Here is a 19115-nt window from a genome sequence, read left to right as displayed (position 1 = left end):
CTAACTATTGCTTCTTGACCTGCATACAGATTTCTTAGGAGGCAGGTAAGGTCTCTGGTATTCCTATCTCTTGAAGAATTTTACACAGTTTGTTGTGATCCACACAGTCAAATGCTTTGGCATAGTCAATAAAGCAGAAATAGATGTTTTTCTGCAAGTCTCTTGTATTTTCTGTGATCCAGCAGTTGTTAACAATTTAATCTCTGGTTCCTCTGCCTTTTCTAACTCCAGCCTGAACAGCTGGAAGTTCTCTGTTCACGTACAGTTGAAGCCTAGCTTGGAGAATTTTCAGCTTTATTTTGCTAGCGTGTGAGATGAGTGCAATTGTGTGATAGTTTGAGCATTCTTTGGCATTGCCTTTCTTAGGGATTGGAATAAAAACTGACCTTTTCCAGTCCTGTGGCTATTGCTGACTTTTCCAAATTTGCTGGTCTATCGAGTGCAGCACTTTCACAGAATCATCTTTTAGGATTTGAAATAGCTCACCTGGAATTCCATCACCTCCGCTAGCTTTGTTCATAGTGATGCTTCTTAAGGCCCACTTGACTTCACATTCTAGGATGTCTGGTTCTAGGTGAGTGATCACACACCATCATGGTTATCTGGGTCATTAAGACCTTTTCTGCATAGTTCTGTGTATTCATGCCACCTCTTCTTAATATCTTCTGCTTCTGTGTGCTGACTTTTGGATTCCTCTCTTAGGACATACAGAGTTTCAATTAATAGCACTCCACTGCAGTTTTTCCTTTTCTCGTAGAGATATTAACTTGAACCGAGAGTGCAAATAACTCTTAACAGGAATTGATCCTTGTTTTCCACTTGTCTGTGAAATATCAAGTCCCAAATATTAACCAGATTTTTCATTCATATTTTTAGAGATTACTATTTATACTTGATTCAAGATCAGTTTTATATCCCATAGTACAGCCATGAGAAAGAAGATGAAAAATGGAATTCTTTTTTCCTGGTGCTGATTTTCTTCTCTCAGAACTGTACACAGAGCAGGACTTAATCATCACTTTCTAGTCTCCACTCTTGGCCTTCCGTGGCCCCTCCATAGCTGAACTCCTGACCCAAGTTGCTGTTGTTCTTCAGTCGCTAAGTCGTATCTCTCTTTTGTGACCCCATGGGCTGTAGCTTGCCAGGCTCCTCTGTCCATGGGATTTCCCAGGCAAGAATAGTGGGGTGGGTTGCCATCTCCTTCTCCAGGGGTTCTTTCTGGGACCAAACTTGTGTCTCCTGCATTGCAGGTGGACTCTTCACCACTGAGCCACTGGGGAAGCCCCCTATCCCAGATAGCTGTCATAATTTGGGAGTCCCATGCCCATGGCTGTTGCCCTCAGGAATATTGATTGACCTTACAGAGTTGCATCTTCCTGCTCGTCCTGCCGGGCTATTTCCTGACTCATCCGCTGGGCTCTCCACTGATGCCCCTTCCTTCTTTCCATCCTTCCCCTTCTCTGGAGAGCCTCCTCCTCTTCATCCCTTCCTCCTCCCCTAGTACGTGCTCCCCCTAACCTCCTGATCGCCAGTTAAACTTTTTTTCCATATCCCATGGATCCCTTTTAGGACTTCTCCTTGTTACTTATGATATACTGAATGCTTGTACATACAGTTTAACTTTTTCTTAAGAACAGCTTAGCTAGTGGGAAAAGGTTACCCTCACTCTAGGGCTTTTCTCTAGGAGTAAATGCATTTTAACACTGATCTTCTCCAGAGAGTTTTTCTACCTTTGATGCCTGAGCTGTGAATGAACTCTAAAGGTAGAAATAAGGCCGGAAGAAACCTCCTCATATGGACTTACCTATGAGCAAAGCAAGAGAAGACAGTGCAGGCCTTCATTCTTAAATCTCACCAAATAGAGCCCAGGCCCACCCCCCTTCGTTGGCCAGACCAGAAGGTCAACTAGAACTTTACTCTTGGTTCTGCTGGACACTTGGGCATGTCTGATTTTTTTTTGACACAAGTAAGAAGAGATTTGGTGACCGAATCTGTTAGTGACCATTTGATTCCTATAGAATGAGAGGATTTTCCCTCACCAACAGGCATTTCTTTGTTTTTCATATTTTTGAGTATTTCAGCTTCTGACTTGAATACTTTGTATATTGTAACATACACTTTATTTTCACTAGCCTTCTGAAGAAATTAGTGTTATTCCCGTGTTAATGTCACATGAGGAAATCAGATCTAAAGGAATGGTCAAATTATAGGTTTTTACCTTCCATCTGACTACTGGTTTAGTTTGGGGCCGCTGACAAGTTCACACATGGTTTTAGTAAAAGATGCTCTGGCATTTGTCTGATTTGAAGCAAAATAGACCCCGGGGGAAGACTCAAGGTTGTAGGGGAGCAGGATGTCCCTTTGTTTTAAAGCAGTGTAGCATAACAAGGAGCCGAGGTTGTCATGGTTTGATGGAGGGAATGTGTGAAGAAATGTGTGTATCTTCAAAGCCGATGAAGGTTGGTGTTGATTATTATCAAAAGAATCTTAAGGTTCCATTCATAATCATCACCGTGTCTTAAAGTTGGTTGTGTTCTATTATTGTTGCTGTGTCTTGAGCAGTATAGTTTCTCTAATATTCATCCCTTGTAAGCTCCTTCTAAAACACCTCATGGATGTGGTGCAGGGTATTATGGCTCCTAAAATAAGACCTCGAACAACTTCTGGAGATCAATCATGTCAGTGTAGGGTGACTTTAGTTTTCCCGGTTAATGTCTTTGAAACCTGAAGCATTATCTCCTACATGTTTAGGCTTCCCCATTATGAAATGTTGCATGCTGATAAACAGTAGAAATGTCTCCCAACACATGTTGCTACATGAACTGTTTCTTAATTATTTATAGGAACTTAGAGAAATACATAATAAGCAGCAACTCCAGAAACAGAAGTCCATAGAGGCTGAACGCCTGAAACAGAAGGAACAAGAACGAAAGATACTGGAATTAGAGAAACAAAAAGAAGAAGCCCAAAGGTGAGCCTTTTCAGGGGATTGTGAACCCATCTGGAAGGAACTTTAGGTACTCACTACTCTTCACTGAAATTCTCCAAGTTCTTACTGCACCAGAAAGAGCCCTCAGTTTTTAATGTGTGTGGCTCACTGGTAAAGAATCCACCTGCCAGTGCAGGAAACAGGTTTGATCCCTGGGTCGGGAAGATACCCTGGAGAAGAAAGTGGCAACTCAGTCCAGTATTCTTGCCTGGGAAATCCCATGGACAGTGAAGCCTGGTGGGCTGTAGTCCATGGGGTTGCAAAAGCATCAGACACAACTTAATGACTAAACACAAAACAAGCAAAAGCATATATACATATAAATCTTTGCATATATAAGTAACCTCTAAAGTTTTCAGTTGGTGCTCAGAGCTCTCTCAGGCTATGATTATGTAGATAAATGGAATTACACAAGGATTTGGGCCAATTGATATGCCTGTTTGCATGCCAGTGACCAAGATACGTTTTTAGTTCACAGCCTTTTAATAACAATAGCCATCAGAGTCTTGGGTTTGAAATCAAAGTCCCTGATCTCACTGGCCGCACAGGGTTTCTCCAGTAGGGTGAATAGTGTATACCACTATCTTCCTTTTTTCAATAGCAAATGAAATTTGAGGTCAAAAGGAGAAAATTTGCTGTGGCTGCTGCTTAAGATCCAGACACATTTTTGTTAGTTTCTGTCTGAATATTTGTGTCTTTTGTTTCTATCTGCTAGTAATATTTTGCACTTGGTGTTTTTGGTTTTGTTTTTACATGCCAGTGGGTAAGTAGGTAGGGTCTCAAACCAGTTTAGAGGACTATTTATGGTTTTCTTGGGGCTAGATCTAGGATTATGCCCCTAGACCTATTCCCTTGGATGTGTTGATTAGCTCCATTCTTTTATCTATAAAGTTGATTATTTATAATATGTTGCACCAAAATTTTATATCCCTACAGAGCAGAAATAAAGATACAGTGTCATCATATGGAAAGTTTAAATTTTCTGTGTACAATTATATGATAAATAGTACCCAGAATTTAACTTCAGAAATTACATGATTATATACTTTATTTTATTTTTAGTTTTTTATTGGAAGGTATGTGCTTTACAATATTGTGTTGGTTTCTGCCATATATCAACATGAATCAGTCACAGGTATACACATGTCACCTCCCTCCTGAGGCCCCCCCCGACCCCCCACCCCCCGCATCTCCCACCCAGGGAGATTTCCGTGTGTCATATAGCAAATTCTCCCTGTTTTACATATGGTAATATGTATGTTTCCGTGATACTCTCTCAATTCCTCCCACCCTTTACCTCCCTCACTGTGTCCACATGGTTCCCTTTGTTAGTGAAATATGTGAAGCAAATTTTGTTGTGGTTTTTTTTGTTGTGTTATGAATAACGATTAACATTCTTACCCATCCAAAAAAATGTTTTCTATAGCTTTCTTAAAAGATGTTTTGAAAATTGTAAGTGAAATGCTTAAGATTTAAACTAACAAGAATTCTACTGCACTGAATCTTCATGATTATTTGAGTAGAAATGAATATAATATTTAAAATGGAGAATGAAAGTCCTCTTTGTTTATGTTATGTTCCCTTGGCTGTTTCCTGATTCTACAAAATGACCTTTGTGCCTTGGCTGTGTCACAGGCTAGTGATTCAGGTTGTGAACAGAACCACGCAGCCTGGGTCAGTCCTGAGGCCTGTATGGCTGTGTGACCTTGGCCAAGTCCTTCACTCCCTCTGCCTCATTTTCCTCTTCTGTAAAATGTGGATGATTAGGACCTGCCTACCTGGAGGGCTTCCCAGGTGGCTCAGTGGCAAAGAACCCACCTTCTAAGGCAGGAGACCTGGGTTCAGTCCCTGGGTCAGAGAGAACTCCTGGAGGAGGACATGGCCACCCACTGCAGTATTCTTCCCTGAAAACCCCATGAACAGGGAAGCTTGACAGGCCATAGTCCACAGGGTCCCCAAGAGCTGGACAGACTGAGCGACGGAGCAGCAGGTGGGAGAGTTAAAGCAGTTAACAAGTGTGGAGACTTCCCTGGTGGTCCAGTGGCTAAGACTCCAGGCTCCCAATCCAGGGGGCCCAGGTTTGTTACCCAGTCAGGGAGCCAGGTCCTGCATCCTGAAGCCAAGACCTGGTGAAGTGAAAGTGAAAGTGTTAGTCGCTCAGTCGTATCCGACTCTTTGTGACCCCATGGACTGGAGCCTTCCAAACTCATCTGTCCATGGGATTCTCCAAGTAAGAATACTGCTTGCCATTCCCTTCTCCAGGGGATCTTCCCGACCCAGGGATCGAACCCAGATGTCCTGCATTGCGGGTGGATTCTTTGCCCTCTGAGCCACCAGGGAAGCCCAAGAATAGTGGAGGGGGTAGCCATTCTCTTCTCCATGGGATCTTTCCGACCCAGAGATCGAAACCAGGTCTCCTGCATTGCAAGCATATTCTTAACCATCTGACCTGCCAGGGAAGACCTGGTACAGCCAAATAAATAAAAATAAATATTTTTTTTTAATGTGGAAGACTAATTATTATTAACATGGTATCATTTATCATTGCACACGAGTTTCATTCAAAGTGTGGTCATTGGGACTTCCCTGGTGGTCCTGTGGTTAAGATTCCACACTTCCAGTGCAGGAGCTGCACGTTCAATGCTTGGTCAGGGAACTATGATCCGACATGCCATGCAGCGTGCGCCCCCAGAAAAGTGAAGCATGATCATTTGGGAGTCCCCTGGTTGTCTGGTGGCTAGGATTCAGTGCTTTTACTGCAGTGGCCTGTGTTCAATCCCTGGTTTGGGAACTGAGATCCCACAAGCCACACAGCGCAGACAAAAATAAATAAATTGTGATTGTTTAAGGAATTTTCTGATTTTGTAAAATGTTGTGGAATGCAAGAAAAATCATTCTTGGTAAAAAAAAAATTATCATTCCTAGTCTTTTTCTATGGATTTCATACTGAGGTCATCATACTTTTCAAGGCCTAGATTTAATTGCACTTTATCTCTTTGTGTCGGCTACTATGAAGAACAAAGTAGTCAAATTCAGTAAAAGATAGAAACTGTTGCTAAGTCAGGGATGGTTACTACCTCCAGTGTTCAGAATAACCTCTTGTTTTCTGTTTCAGTTCTGGAGAGCTACTTGTGTGCTACATAAACGGGCATGTGCCCTCCATGATCTAATTGTTCATGGACTTCTCTAAGCAATCTTTCACTTGCAGTGTTGGGTATACTTTCTGTCCATGGAAGTTATATTCCTGTGTGTTTTATGTCTTTTATTTTTCTTTGCAGTTATATACCAGTTTTTAAATGGAGGAGTATTTTCCTGAGTTCTCTAATCCCTTTATAAGCGACATCAGGAATTTTCTTTCTGTGTCTTTCTAAATCATGTGATCTCGTCTTACCCAGAAGGGGAGCCCTGAGAGCCCCTGTTTCATTGATTCAGATCTTCCACCTGAAGAACAAACAGTATCCCTTGGTGCTTAGCATCCCATTGACTAGATGGAGCTCTTTGTGAAAAGAGACATCCCGGCAGTGTTAACGTGGAGTTGCTTCCATGCTGTAACCAGGCGTTTTGTTGACAGACGAGCTCAGGAAAGGGACCAGCAGTGGCTGGAGCGCATGCACCAGGAGGATGAGCAGCAGCGGCCACGAAAACCCCACGAGGAGGAGAAGCTCAAAAGGGAAGAGAGCGTCAAAAAGAAGGACAGTGAGGAGAAGGGCAAACCGGAAATGCAAGACAAGCTGAGTCGGCTTTTCCACCAGCAGCAAGAACCAGTTAAGCCCGCTGTCCAGGCTCCCTGGTCCACTGCAGGTATGAGAGACCAGAATTAGGCTAGCAAGTCTCCTCCCAGGTCCTTCTGGGAAGCAGCCATATCTGATCAGGCTCTGTCTTGGCTGCGTTCATAGCCATGAGAAGGTCAGTCATTTTTTGGACAGTGCAGATGTGCATTCTCTAGCATCATTTTAGAGGTCTCTTTTAGGGGCCCACACCATGGCAACCCTTGGCCCCATTATGCTGGCATCCAGGAGTCGTTTGCAGACAGCAGTGGCATGAAGTTTCATTGCCAAGTGCCATTCATACAGCTGTATTCCACATGGAGATCATAACCCTTCCTGCCAAAGAGGAACCTGCTGCTTCTCCAGTGTGTTATTTTCTCTGGGAATTTCAGAGCTGTCTCAGCAGCAGGAAGTGGCATTTCTTCTGGCCTGTACTCACGCGGCATTCACTGTCCTTGGTCTGCACTGCATCCAGCTGTGGTCTTACCTGTTGAATGGTTTTTTGCCCTTTGAACACACATGGCCTCCTAGCTTACCTTTTATATGACCACGTCTGGGGCCTGCAGCCTTAACATTTCCATGTCGCTTAATAGGGGAAGTTGAAGTTGTGCTTCTTGGCCCTCCCATATGAGTTGACTGATCTGAGATTTACGTCACATTCGATCTACTACATCCTGCTAGAGACACTGCGTCGGGGGTGTCGGGGGCGTCGGGGGAGAGAGATCTTGATGCCTTACAGATGTGCGCTGCTGGCGTCTAAGCCAGGAGGCAGAGAACGGGGGCGTTAGCACTGCAGTAACCTTTGTTTCGCGTCCACTAATGACCTCTCAGGTAGGATGGAGCTGCTGACATCAGATTTGGCTCTCCTTTGGTTTCAGAACCGGACACATCCTCACTGAATGTCTTCCAGAAATGCCTTGAGTAGATGGAAATGGTTCAAATGTTAAGATAGACACCAGAGGAGATAGATGTCAGTAATTTGGCTTGTGTCATTCATTTCTGTTCCATGGAGCATTTCATTTTTGTCCCTTTCCCCTCCTTTCCTTCTAAACAGAAAAAGGCCCACTAACGATTTCTGCACAGGAGAATGTAAAAGTGGTGTATTACCGAGCACTCTATCCCTTTGAGTCCAGGAGTCACGATGAAATCACGATCCAGCCGGGAGATATAGTCATGGTAAGAAAGCCTCCAGCAAAAGTGTGGTTTCTGTTGATGCTTAGCATCTGTCCTCTTCTTGTACTTTATTTGACAGTTGTAAAATTGTGGGCGAGTGTGAAATCCAGTAATCCAGCATTTGAGTTTCTGAAGTATTGACTCAGTCTTCCTTTTCTATTTGAATAGAGAGACAGCATTTAAAAATGTATCACCTTAAAATAGAATTGTTAAAGAAAAATGGGTTCCTGACATAGCCTTGTGTATTTTCAAATCTGTAAAGCTCTGGTAATTTCAGAGTTTAGATTCCTACTGAGATACTATGAGTAGTCTTTCAGAAATAGTTTTAAATGCAAAATATTGGATCACAGTTGCCAATGATAACTTTTCTATCTTTGGGTCAAAGCATGTTTTTTTCCCTTTACTCATGTAAACTTTGAATTGAATGAAGAGTAATAAACTAAATACAGTTAATTTGCTTTCCTACTCTGTAAATGAACAGATGAAAGAGTTTAGAATTTTGCTTGTCATAGCTTGTTTCTTTAAACACAATAATTAAATATAATCTTGTGGTTGTAACTAAAGCTATAGTAACCAGTTTGAGAAAGAATAAAGGAATGTGGTTGACCTGAATTCTTTCCTAAAAGAAATCAGTAGTTCCTCAATCCAGTTAATGTATGTCTTAGAAGTGGTCAAATTTTGCATTACTGTTGGCTTTTTTTTTTTTTTTAAGATGGAAATGGTTCAGAATTTTCAAAGAACTGTGAAAATTAATAATTGAGACAAACACACTTCCCATACTGTGACCCTATATCATTGAAGTATAAAGGATGTCATGTAGCCACAGTAATTACTCATACATTCATTTTGCATTTATGCGTCATATCTGTATTTAGAGTATGTGATGTTTCATGGGTCAAAACATTTAGAAGGAACAATGTGTTTGTTTCTCAGAGAAGCTGGTCCCCTTTCCCCTTATTTTCTGATAGCTTTTTCTCTAGTTCTTTTGGTCTGGAAATAAGGAGGTTACATCTAAGGGTCCAGAATCTTTCAAAATCAACATTTCCTTCACAGTAATGGAACCTGAGCTTTGGATGCCCGGGCGCCAGCCTCACTTATTCTTCGCAGAACACCCTACACGCAAATGGTGACCCGAGGCAGGCAGTGTTTTCTCAGCTTCTTCCCTGTCTTCTCTGTCCTGATGGCCTCAGGCTGCCTTTTAAAGCAGATGAATTGTAATCTATTTAAATACCAATCGATAGCAGGAATCTAAACACTATGAAGGTACAATGCTGTAGCAGATAGGACCTTATTCCAAGGTTGATTTTTTTATACACTGCTTTCAAAAGAAAAAAAAAAGCCTAACATTTTTGAAACTGGATTTTGTTGCAGCACAAAGTGCAGAAAAAGTAATATTCTCTTCTTGAGATAAGGAAGTGTTAACCAAGTGTTATGATAAGGAAATGTTATAGATCTATATTTTAATGTGTAAATATTGCTATTTTTGAAGGAAACATAGTCTTGTTACAGTGATATTGAGTCCTTTTTCCTTAAATTGACTAGTTAAGCCCCAGCCCCTCTGAAAGAACAAAGTAGATATACCGTAAGAATGAAACATCTCATTAAACATGTTTTTTACCTTGCTTTCGAACCTGTGCTTTCCTGGTGGAGGTTAAAGGGGAATGGGTGAGTGCTTTCTCACTGTCAGGAAGTCTGTATCTTATTAAATGTTTTTTTCTTTTAAATCACTTTAATTCTGTGTAAGTACACATATCTTTGGGTGTTGTCGTGGCAGTAAAAAGATGTTTTGAGTTTGTGTAGTAGGCTGTGCTTAAAATAGAAAAAGAAGAAAAGAAAGGTGTAAAAGTTTACGTACCAGATTTCTGTTTGCTAGCTTCCATGTAAGGACTAACTTGAAGGCTCTGTATTGGCAAATTATCAGGTCAAGTCTCTCAGATCATGGGCAAAAATAAGTTCCAAGTAGGTTAAACTTAAAAGATAAAATTCTTTTTTAAAAGTTATTAAAAAAAAAAAAACTTTCTGGGTTAAAACTGGAGGCCATCAGTGACCAACATGGAAAGATTTGACAATATTACAAAATTAAATCCTGTAGATTGCAAAGTATATGAGAGATAAAGAGTCACCATCCATGATACATAAAGACTGAGAAGTTAATATGAAAGAAACCTACAGCTTTAAGGAAATACATGCACATTTTTAAAATATACAAAAAAATGTTCCTTTGGTGATCAGGAAAATGGAAATGTTAAAGATGAGATAACACTTTTCATCTCTCAGCTGAGCGAGTTTACGAGTTTGATAATATCCAGCTTTGTCAACAGTGTAGGAAAGTGAGTATGACACATCCTGAGCATTGTCATATGAACTGGCGAAGGCAGTTGAAAGGCAATTTGGCAACGCTTATTCAGACTTAAATTTCTCATTCCCCTTGACCCAGGAACTCTATTATTCTCCCTTCTCTAGGCTGTTTTTGGCAAGTGCACAAATAAATGTGTCCACAGATATTCACTGCAGCACTGCTGGTAAAAGCTAAAAAGGAACAGCCCTGTATCCCTCAGTGGGGAGATGGTTTAAATAAATTACAATACAGCTAAACAATAAAGATGTTTTCAAAAATTACACAGATCTACATATATTGGATTGGTCCCGAAGTTCGTTTGTGTTTTCCTGTACGATTTGGCCAACCTGATACGAATAAACGCTCCAGTAAAAAAACAGAAACAATATATAGAGTATAATTGTATTTGGGTAAATAAAAAACCAGGTGTACGTGTTGTGTATGTAAATGTTTATATGTATATAGTTTACAGTCTCACAGTGTAGGCATCAAACTGTTAATAGTGGTTACTACTTGGAGTAGTAGGGGTGATTGTTTTTAATTTTATGTATTTCTATACCACCTGCATGCAAGAGACCCCGGTTCAATCCGTGGGTCAGGAAGATCCCCTGGAGATGGAAATGGCAACCCATTCCAGTATTCTTGCCTGAGAAATCCCATGGACTGGGATCCCTGGCGGGCTATTGTCCATGGGGTTGCAATGAGTCAGACGCAACTTAATGACTAAACCACCACACCATATTCATATTTACAATTTCATCAACATTTATAATTTTTAATAAAGCACTAAAGATAAATCTGACTTTGACAAATATAACAGAGTGTTTACCCAGGCCTGGGTTACTGTTTACTTTATCTCCAACATCCCAAATGTGTGATGAAGGGACTTTGTCGTGAAGCATCCTGTATCCTCTTGTTGAAGGGACTGGAGTGGTGTCTTCATTTTATATCACAGAACGCAACAAGACACCCCAAGTGGCATTCAGCTGTGTTATCTTTGTGAGGCTAACAATGGACACCCAAAGTGGAAATTGACTTGTTTAAGAGTAACATTTTTTTAATGTCATGAATTTTGTAGTTAAGAAACACAGTTGTGAAAAATACACAATAGAACATCCTTAGCAATCTCTCTTGGTTGAGTAATCTGGAGTTCACTTATTTTTGCAGGCATAGTCATCATCAAATTCTCATATTTCTCAAACTTTGCAAAATAACCAACTATAGCTGTTAGATTTTAGAGGTCTAGCAACTTGTTTCCTGTTTTAATGCAGGCAGTCTTGCAAGAGGCTTTAAAAAATATTTTGCCTTTTAAAATCTTGATTATCAGCTCAGTTTTCTCCAAAAGTTGTTTTTCGTGATTAACAAAAATTAGGTGGTATTTCATATATAGTCCTCTTCTAACTGTTGTTGGTAATACAAAGAAATATAAGGTAACACCTACCATTCAGATGTTTCAAATCTTTTTAGAAAAATAGGGAGAAACACATGAGAAAGCCAGTGTGTGAGGAAGTTCCCAGGGATGCTCACCACTGCTGCGGGGAATATAAAGGAAAAAAGCAATCAGAGCGAACGGATGTGCTCTGGGAAGACTTCTGAGTGGAGGCATCTTAGCTGAGTTGACCTTGACAGCTCAGGCTTAGATACTTTGAAACTCTATGGCCTGTCTTCTGATCTGGAGGTCCCATTACCTGGAGGGTGAACAAGCCCAATTTGACATCCACAATGTATTGGAATAATAGCATGAGAAATTAGAACAATGTTGCTCACTGCCATTTTGTTTAAGTTTATCTTAAGAACACAGGCTGATCACCTAACTCAGCTGGCTTTAAATGGTGCAAGGCTGAAAGCATCAGTCCTGCTCAGGGATCTTAAAGTGAAAGTGAAATTGCTCAGTCTTGTCTGACTCTTTGTGACCCCATGGACTGTAGCCCACCAGGCTCAATGGTCCATGGGATTCTCCAGGCAAGAATACTGGAGTGGGTTGCCATTTCCTTTTCCAAGGGATCTTCCCAACCCAGGGATCGAACCCGGGTCTCCTTCGTTGCAGACAGATGCTTTACCATCTGAGCCACACACACACAAAAAAACCAATTCAGGACTCTGTCCAGGAGACTCTGGGAACTTTTAATCCATATTTATGATTCAAAAAGAAGGCTGAGTACCAAAGAATTGATGCTTTCAAATTGTGGTGCTGGAGAAGACTCTTGAGAGTCCCTTAAACAGTACGGGGATCAAACCAGTCCATCCTAAAGAGATCAAACTTGAATACTCATTGGAAGGACTGATGCTGAAACTGAAGCTCCAATACTTTGACCACCTGATGTGAAGAGCCAACTCACTGGAGAAGACCCTGATGCTGGGAAAGACTGAAGGCGGGAGGAGAAAGGGACAACAGAGGATGAGATGGTTGGATGGCATCACCGACTTGATGGACATGAGTTTGAGCAAACTCCGGGAGTTGGTGATGGAAAGGGAAGCCTGGTGTGCTGCAGTCCATGAGGTCGCAGAGAGTTGGACACGACTGAGTGATTGAACAACAGGAATTCAAAATCTTCTCTGGTGGTTCTGTCAGGGAGTTTTGGGTACCACTGATCTCGCCTAATCTCTTTTCTGTCAGAACTAATCCCAAGTCATTCTCAAAAATATCATTTTCCTAGAACCATCCAAAAAAAAAAAAAAGAGAAATTTCTTTAGGGGTTCTTAGGCATCAACCAGCCATTCATTCAGAAAATTATTTATCCTTTAATTTAATGTTACTCTTATAACAGTTTAAACTCATTTTTTCCATCTTTTGATAGAGAACTTTTTTTTTAATGTAGTCAATACTGTTTCTTTCCTGCCTTTCTTAGATTTCTGTAATCTTAACATCTGAACCGTTGCTGTTTTGAGGGACCAGTATACACTGATTCCAGGAGTGAGCCTAATCCAGCCCATGCCTGTTTTGTAATAAGTTTTACTGGCACACATTCAGGCATGTTCATTTGCATATTGCCTACAGCTGCCTTTGTGCTTCAGTTGCAGGGCTGAGTCCTTGTGAACGTTAAGGGGACTTCCCTCGTGGTCCAGTGGCTAAGACTCCAAGCTCTCAGTGCAGGGGGCCCGGGTTCAACTCCTGGTTCCATAACTGGATTCCACATGCTGCAACTAAGAGTTCACGTGCCTCAGCTGGAGATCCTGCATGCCCCAACTCAGACCAGACACGGTCAAATAAATATGTAAAAAAAATGTCTTTTGGCTGACCTCTAGATTAGCACTTTAGATAACAGGCATTTTTGTTGTTGTTGTTTTAATGTTTTAAGATTTTATTTATTTTTTAGTGGAGAATAATTGTTTACAATACTGTGTTGGTTCCTGCCATACATCAGCATGAATCAGCCATAGGTGTACACACGTCTTCTCCCTCTTGAACCTCCCTCCCACCACCCACCCTCCCCTGCCCCTGGGTTGTCACAGAGCACCTGGTTGGGCTCCCTGCGTCAGACAGCAAATGCCCACTGGCTAACTGATTTACACACCAGATAATGTATATGTTTCCATGCCGCTCTCTCAATTCGGCCCACTTTCTTCCCCCACTGTGTTCACAAGTCCATTCTCTGGGGCTGCGTCTCTAGAAAACAGCTTTAGTATCCTCATCCAGGAGTTTAGGGGTAACCCTTTTATTTCCAAACTGGCAAACGCATGAAGCACGTGCTTATCTCCACACTCCCCAGCATATCCCTTGCAGCGGCAGCAGCAGGTCTAAGTCAGTACGCAGTTTACACGTGTTTGCTGTCCACAGTCTTTGTGCTGCTTGTGAGGAGAGAGAGAACGTCTGCCTCCCTTCTTTGTAACAAGGTCAGAGGCGGTGGGAATCGTAGTGTCTCCTAACAGAGATGGTGGTCACGAAGCCACAGACACTGAAAAAAGAGGTCTGACACTACTGGGTGTTGGGGTTTGGTCCTTGAACCTGATGATGCTGCCTTCATCCGACTGCTGCCTCGGTGCCCATTCCCAGACCTTTAAGCAATGTTTGGGGTTTGTGCTTCCCACTGTGACATTTCACTAGAACGACCCCAGATGCTTTGAGGTGTTACAGTGGGCTGGCTAAGCAAAATTGTATTAAGACCAATATCATTAGCACAAAAATCCCCTCACTTGTAAATGCTCGATGTAAGCCACAGATAGATGAATCTACCCCATGTACATATAAGTTCACGTTATAGCCAGCCATAGACGTATACAAAGAAGTCTATGTGTTTGACTATGCTTATTCTATCCTAATTATAGATAACATTTTTTCACAATTGGTTGGCATTTTGAGTAAAACTTCAACTCCAGGAGGAAATGTTTATCATTTTCGTACAAGACCCTTTATACTTTTTCCAAGTGGTTAATTTGATTTAATGTTAAATGTGAGTTTTTATTTTATCCTCTGAACCTCAAAATTTAATTGGTCATTCAAATTAGTGGATTTCTATAAGAATAAATTAAACTCATTGAGACTGTTGTTTGTTCAATTAGCAAACAGTTTCCTAGGTTAAAAGTGATGGATTTCCTTGGTGACAAATGACAAGCTGGTTTCATTATTGACTTAAAGGGTAGCAGAAGCTCTTGTCTGCAAGGATAAGGGGCTGGCATGGCACCCTCTCCTCTTCCTAAGTACACACAGGCACGTCTCAATGGTGGTGCTCATTTTCTGTCATCTTTGGGGCAGGGCTGGGTGTAATTAACTAGGATGTGAGCTCGACCTGCCCATGGGGTGGAACATTCCCTCAGGGCTTCAGATCCAATTCCAGGTGTCAAAAATCTGGTTAACCAAGTAAGACCTGTGTCTCAAGGGAATGACAGTGAGTCATAGGACATCATTAAGTAAAGCAGCTGGTACTCAAGGAGGTCTAACTAGGACAGACCAGTAAGGGGTTTCCGATAGGCTGGGATCTGGGATCACATTCCAGCCCCTACAGGAAGGCCAGCCCAGAGGGCCTGGGGTACCAGACAGGTTTCTAGAGCAGGGACCTCCACATAGAGAACCCAAATCTCTGGTTACCTAAAGTGACCAGGGACAGACAGAGCCCAGGCTTTTACAGGACAAAAGAGAACTACAGTAGAGTCAGAGCAGGATAACAGGAGATGGCTTTAGAAAGTCTGTCGGACTGCCCGGGCAGCCCTGTGGTTACAGCTTCACACTCCAGTGCAGGAGGTGTGGGTCTGAGTGCAGGGTCTCAGGGAGCTACGATCCCACATTCCTTGTGGCCAAAACACCAAAATATAAAACGGAAGCAATATTGTAAGAAGTTCAATAAAGACTTTAAAAATAGTCTATATCAAGACAGGTCTTTAAAAAAGAAGAGAATCTGTCATCAAGCACATCTCAGATGCCAGGCAGTGTTCTGGATACTTCTTATAACAACTGTTATAAAACAGGTACTGTTATTGTCCTCCATTTTATAGATAAGGAAACCGAGGCACCAAGACATTAAACTTGCCCAAAGTCAGCCAGCTAATAAATTGTAGAAGTGGTACTAAAACTGAAGCAGGGGCTGCAGGAGGAGAAGGGGGCAGCAGAAGATGAGCTGGTTGGATGGCATCACTGACTTGATGGTCATGAGTCTGGGCAAACTCTGGGAGATAGTAAAGGACAGAGAAGCCTGGCGCACTGCAGTCCGTAGGGTTGCAAAGAGTCAAGATATGAGTGAGCAACTGAACAACAACAAGGGGCTCCGTGGTGGAGTCCACCCACCAATGCAGGAGACACAGGTTCAAACCCTGTTCCGGGAGGATTCCACATGCCACAGGGCAACTAAGCCTGTGCGCCACAGTGAAAAGCCTGTGCACCCCCACAAAGAGTAGCCTCCACTGGCTGCACCTAGAGAAGGCCTCACAGCAACAAGGACCCAGCTGAAACACTAAAACTGAGGCAGTCGGATGGCAGAGCCCTACCCTTGATCATGATACTTTGCGGTCTTGAGGCAAAGTGCTTGCGTGTCTGACTCCAGCTCCTCACTCACTGCTGACCATCCTCCCCTTGGTCCTGGGACACACGGAAAGGGCAGGAGCTTGTCTGTTGAACCTCATGAGAAGTTGGGGAGGCCCTGGCAGAGCCTGGCCTACAAACAACTATGTTTCCAGCACAAAGCAGCTAGCAAGTTACAATGCGTCATAGTGTCACTGGTAAATATCAACCAGCGAGGAAGGGCATCTAGCCATTTGAGTTTAGCAGAAAATAAGATCCAAGTGGCGAAAATGTCACATTGAATCCTCATCTCATGAACCACGTGGGGCTACCCAGAAGAGGAAGAAAGAAGACAATGTGGGGGTGTTCGAACCAGAACTCTAAAGCCAAAAATAGAACTTTTGGAAGCAGTGTTGCACTTTATCTGCAGGTAACTCTCTTTTGGAGAATTCTCAGCTTTAAAAGTTGCTTTTACCTTTGACAGTAAGGCTTCCCTAAGGTAGAGCAGCAAGGAAGCTCTCCTATAGATTATTTTATAACCAACATGTAGAAATAATTCAGTAAGCCCCGAATTCTACTTTCTCCATGCCTATCCCAGGCTCTTTTTTTTTTTTTAATTTAAATAAGCTAATAAACATGCCATATTACTCTACACAGAATACAAATAAATATGTGGTTCCATAGTTATTTGTTTTGTGTGTTTTTTAAATTTATTTATTTTTAATTGAAGGATAATTGCTTTACAATATTGCTTTGGTTTCTGCCAAACATCAACATGAATTAGCCATAGGTATACAAATGTCCCTTCCCTCTGTTTTGTTTTACTGAATATTTGAATGGGTTAGAAAGCTGGGTGTTTTGCCACTTTTTCCCAAAGTCATTGTTGAAACCTTAGCACTCATTTCTGTGATTTCAAAAGAGCAATATTCAGGTCCAATGAAGTGTTCAGTGCATTACTTCCTGAGGCAGTATTTTATGGGATAAAATAAGATAAGATCTCTGACAGAACTTTGACTTATCGTAATGAAAATAATTTTCTACTAGGGAATGTAATTATCTTCAAATTGATCTCCTGTTGCTCAAAAATAGTGAGGGTAACTTGGAAAGATAAGTATTAGAGTCATTCTGGTGATTCTGACTAATCCTTTTGAGTCAGAATTAAGATAAAATGCAAACGTTAAAAGCCCAATTGTAATAAATCTCCTCTGAAATTTTTAAACAGCAGAATCCTATATTCTCCTGTGCACATTTGTGAATGTTACAGTAAAATTTATGCAAAAGAAAGTAATAGGACTTTAATAAAATTAATTGTTGCTCTAAATAATCATTTCCTTAATTTTCTCTTCGTGTGTCTGTGGAGCTTTCAAAAGACTCCACACAGCAGCCAGTTGTGTTGCCTGTAGAAACATCTAAGACTGTGTTTTGTGTCTCTTTCATCTGTGTGCAGAATAAGGACTGCTTAGTTATTAGAGACTTCTAGAGGGCTACATTTATATCGATTGCACCCTTTGCTTTCCATTTTAAATAATAAACCTAAGTCAAATTACCTCTTAATAATTACTTGAGTTCCTGAGTGATGATGTCTATCACATCGCTTTATAATTCAGAGTAGCTCAAAATATTTAAATTATGGGACTTCTTACGACTCCAGGCACTTTTTCCTAGCTGCTAGTATTAGGAGAAAAAGAAAAAGATAAACAGGCACAAAAGAGTAAGAACTTGAATTATAGTATCTACTGTTTCTTTAGAGTTAATGTTTAGAGACCATTTTTCCAGACTCTCAGACTAAGGAAAAGGCGGAGAAAGGTCTGTACTGTGTGTTAGTCTGACCGGGTCAGAAGTGGGGGCTTTGTTCTCTTAAGAGTGTTCAGTGTCTTAGGGGTTGATTTAGTTCCACTTAAATTAAACTTTATGACTTTCCTGCAGGTGGACGAAAGCCAAACTGGAGAACCGGGATGGCTTGGAGGAGAATTAAAAGGAAAGACGGGATGGTTCCCTGCAAACTACGCAGAGAAAATCCCAGAAAACGAGGTTCCTGCCCCAGTCAAACCAGTGACTGAGGTGGCCTCCACCCCTACACCCAAAGTGGCTGTGCGTGAGACCCCCGCCCCTTCAACTGCAACCCCTGCAGAGCCCTCTGAGACCCCCAACAACTGGGCCGACTTCAGCTCCACGTACGTGTTGGATGCCTTTTCTGATGGTTTTTGAAATCCCACGTTAGTGATCTCTTAAGTGCTGTTTCAGTGCTTGGGTTGTACCTCTTGAGTACTGTTTATGGCCTCCGTCTCTGACTGGTCTTTTGGCAATTTGTGGATTGTGTTCTCTGAACTGGATTTAATTATATCATGGCTCAACAATGACTTTTCTCTAGGATAAAGTAAAGCCTATTACCCTTGTTTCATTCACTCATTTGTCTGTATCTTTCATTATTGTGGAAGAAATGGAGAAACACAATTTCCTAATAATCTGCTTGATACCCATGTCAGCAAATATTTAAAGTCATTTCCTGCATGGAAATAGCACTGTTTTGTTTTGTTTTTTTTTTTTTTGCTGGGCAGAAACAGAAATTGAATTTTGTCATGTGGTTTTGAGTAAGATAGAAGGCTGTTTCCTCTGAGGCTTTCCTCTTTCATCAGTCCTGAATAAGCGGACAGCGGGGCAAAGAGATGTGTGCGCTTGGCAGCTACTGGTGCCATGCCCTTGGTCATCAGGAAATGGCATTAAAAAGAGTGTGTAAGCAGAGGTTTGAAAGGACAGGTGGAGGGCTGCCATGCTGCCACTTATAGGATTGGTCCAGCTGTGCCATTGGTCTAAAAATATTTTATACTGCCCTTGAAGTAAAAGTGATGTAAGAAATGTTTTAAATTTGTTTTAAAGTTTAACCATCTTTCAGCAAAGACAAATAGAAGCAAGGAG

At 41.6% G+C, this 19115-nt stretch overlaps 1 protein-coding gene across 2 annotated transcripts in view; it reads left to right on the top strand.

Moving 5' to 3' along the window:
• ITSN1 (intersectin 1) overlaps window positions 1-19115 on the top strand; it is a 249749-nt gene that overhangs the window by 153420 nt on the left and 77214 nt on the right. Inside the window, exons 17-21 of one of the 2 annotated variants that reach the window (XM_068973388.1) lie at window positions 2844-2971; window positions 6561-6790; window positions 7811-7932; window positions 9580-9594; window positions 18126-18373. In XM_068973388.1, the coding sequence (XP_068829489.1) occupies window positions 2844-2971; window positions 6561-6790; window positions 7811-7932; window positions 9580-9594; window positions 18126-18373 (743 nt within the window). The remainder of the gene's footprint in view (window positions 1-2843; window positions 2972-6560; window positions 6791-7810; window positions 7933-9579; window positions 9595-18125; window positions 18374-19115) is intronic. The other variant, XM_068973396.1, reaches the window with a different exon arrangement.

This window comes from Capricornis sumatraensis, chromosome 1 (genome assembly GCF_032405125.1).
Source record: "Capricornis sumatraensis isolate serow.1 chromosome 1, serow.2, whole genome shotgun sequence".
Taxonomy (NCBI): domain Eukaryota; kingdom Metazoa; phylum Chordata; class Mammalia; order Artiodactyla; family Bovidae; genus Capricornis; species Capricornis sumatraensis.
This window is presented reverse-complemented; position numbering and strand designations above follow the sequence as displayed.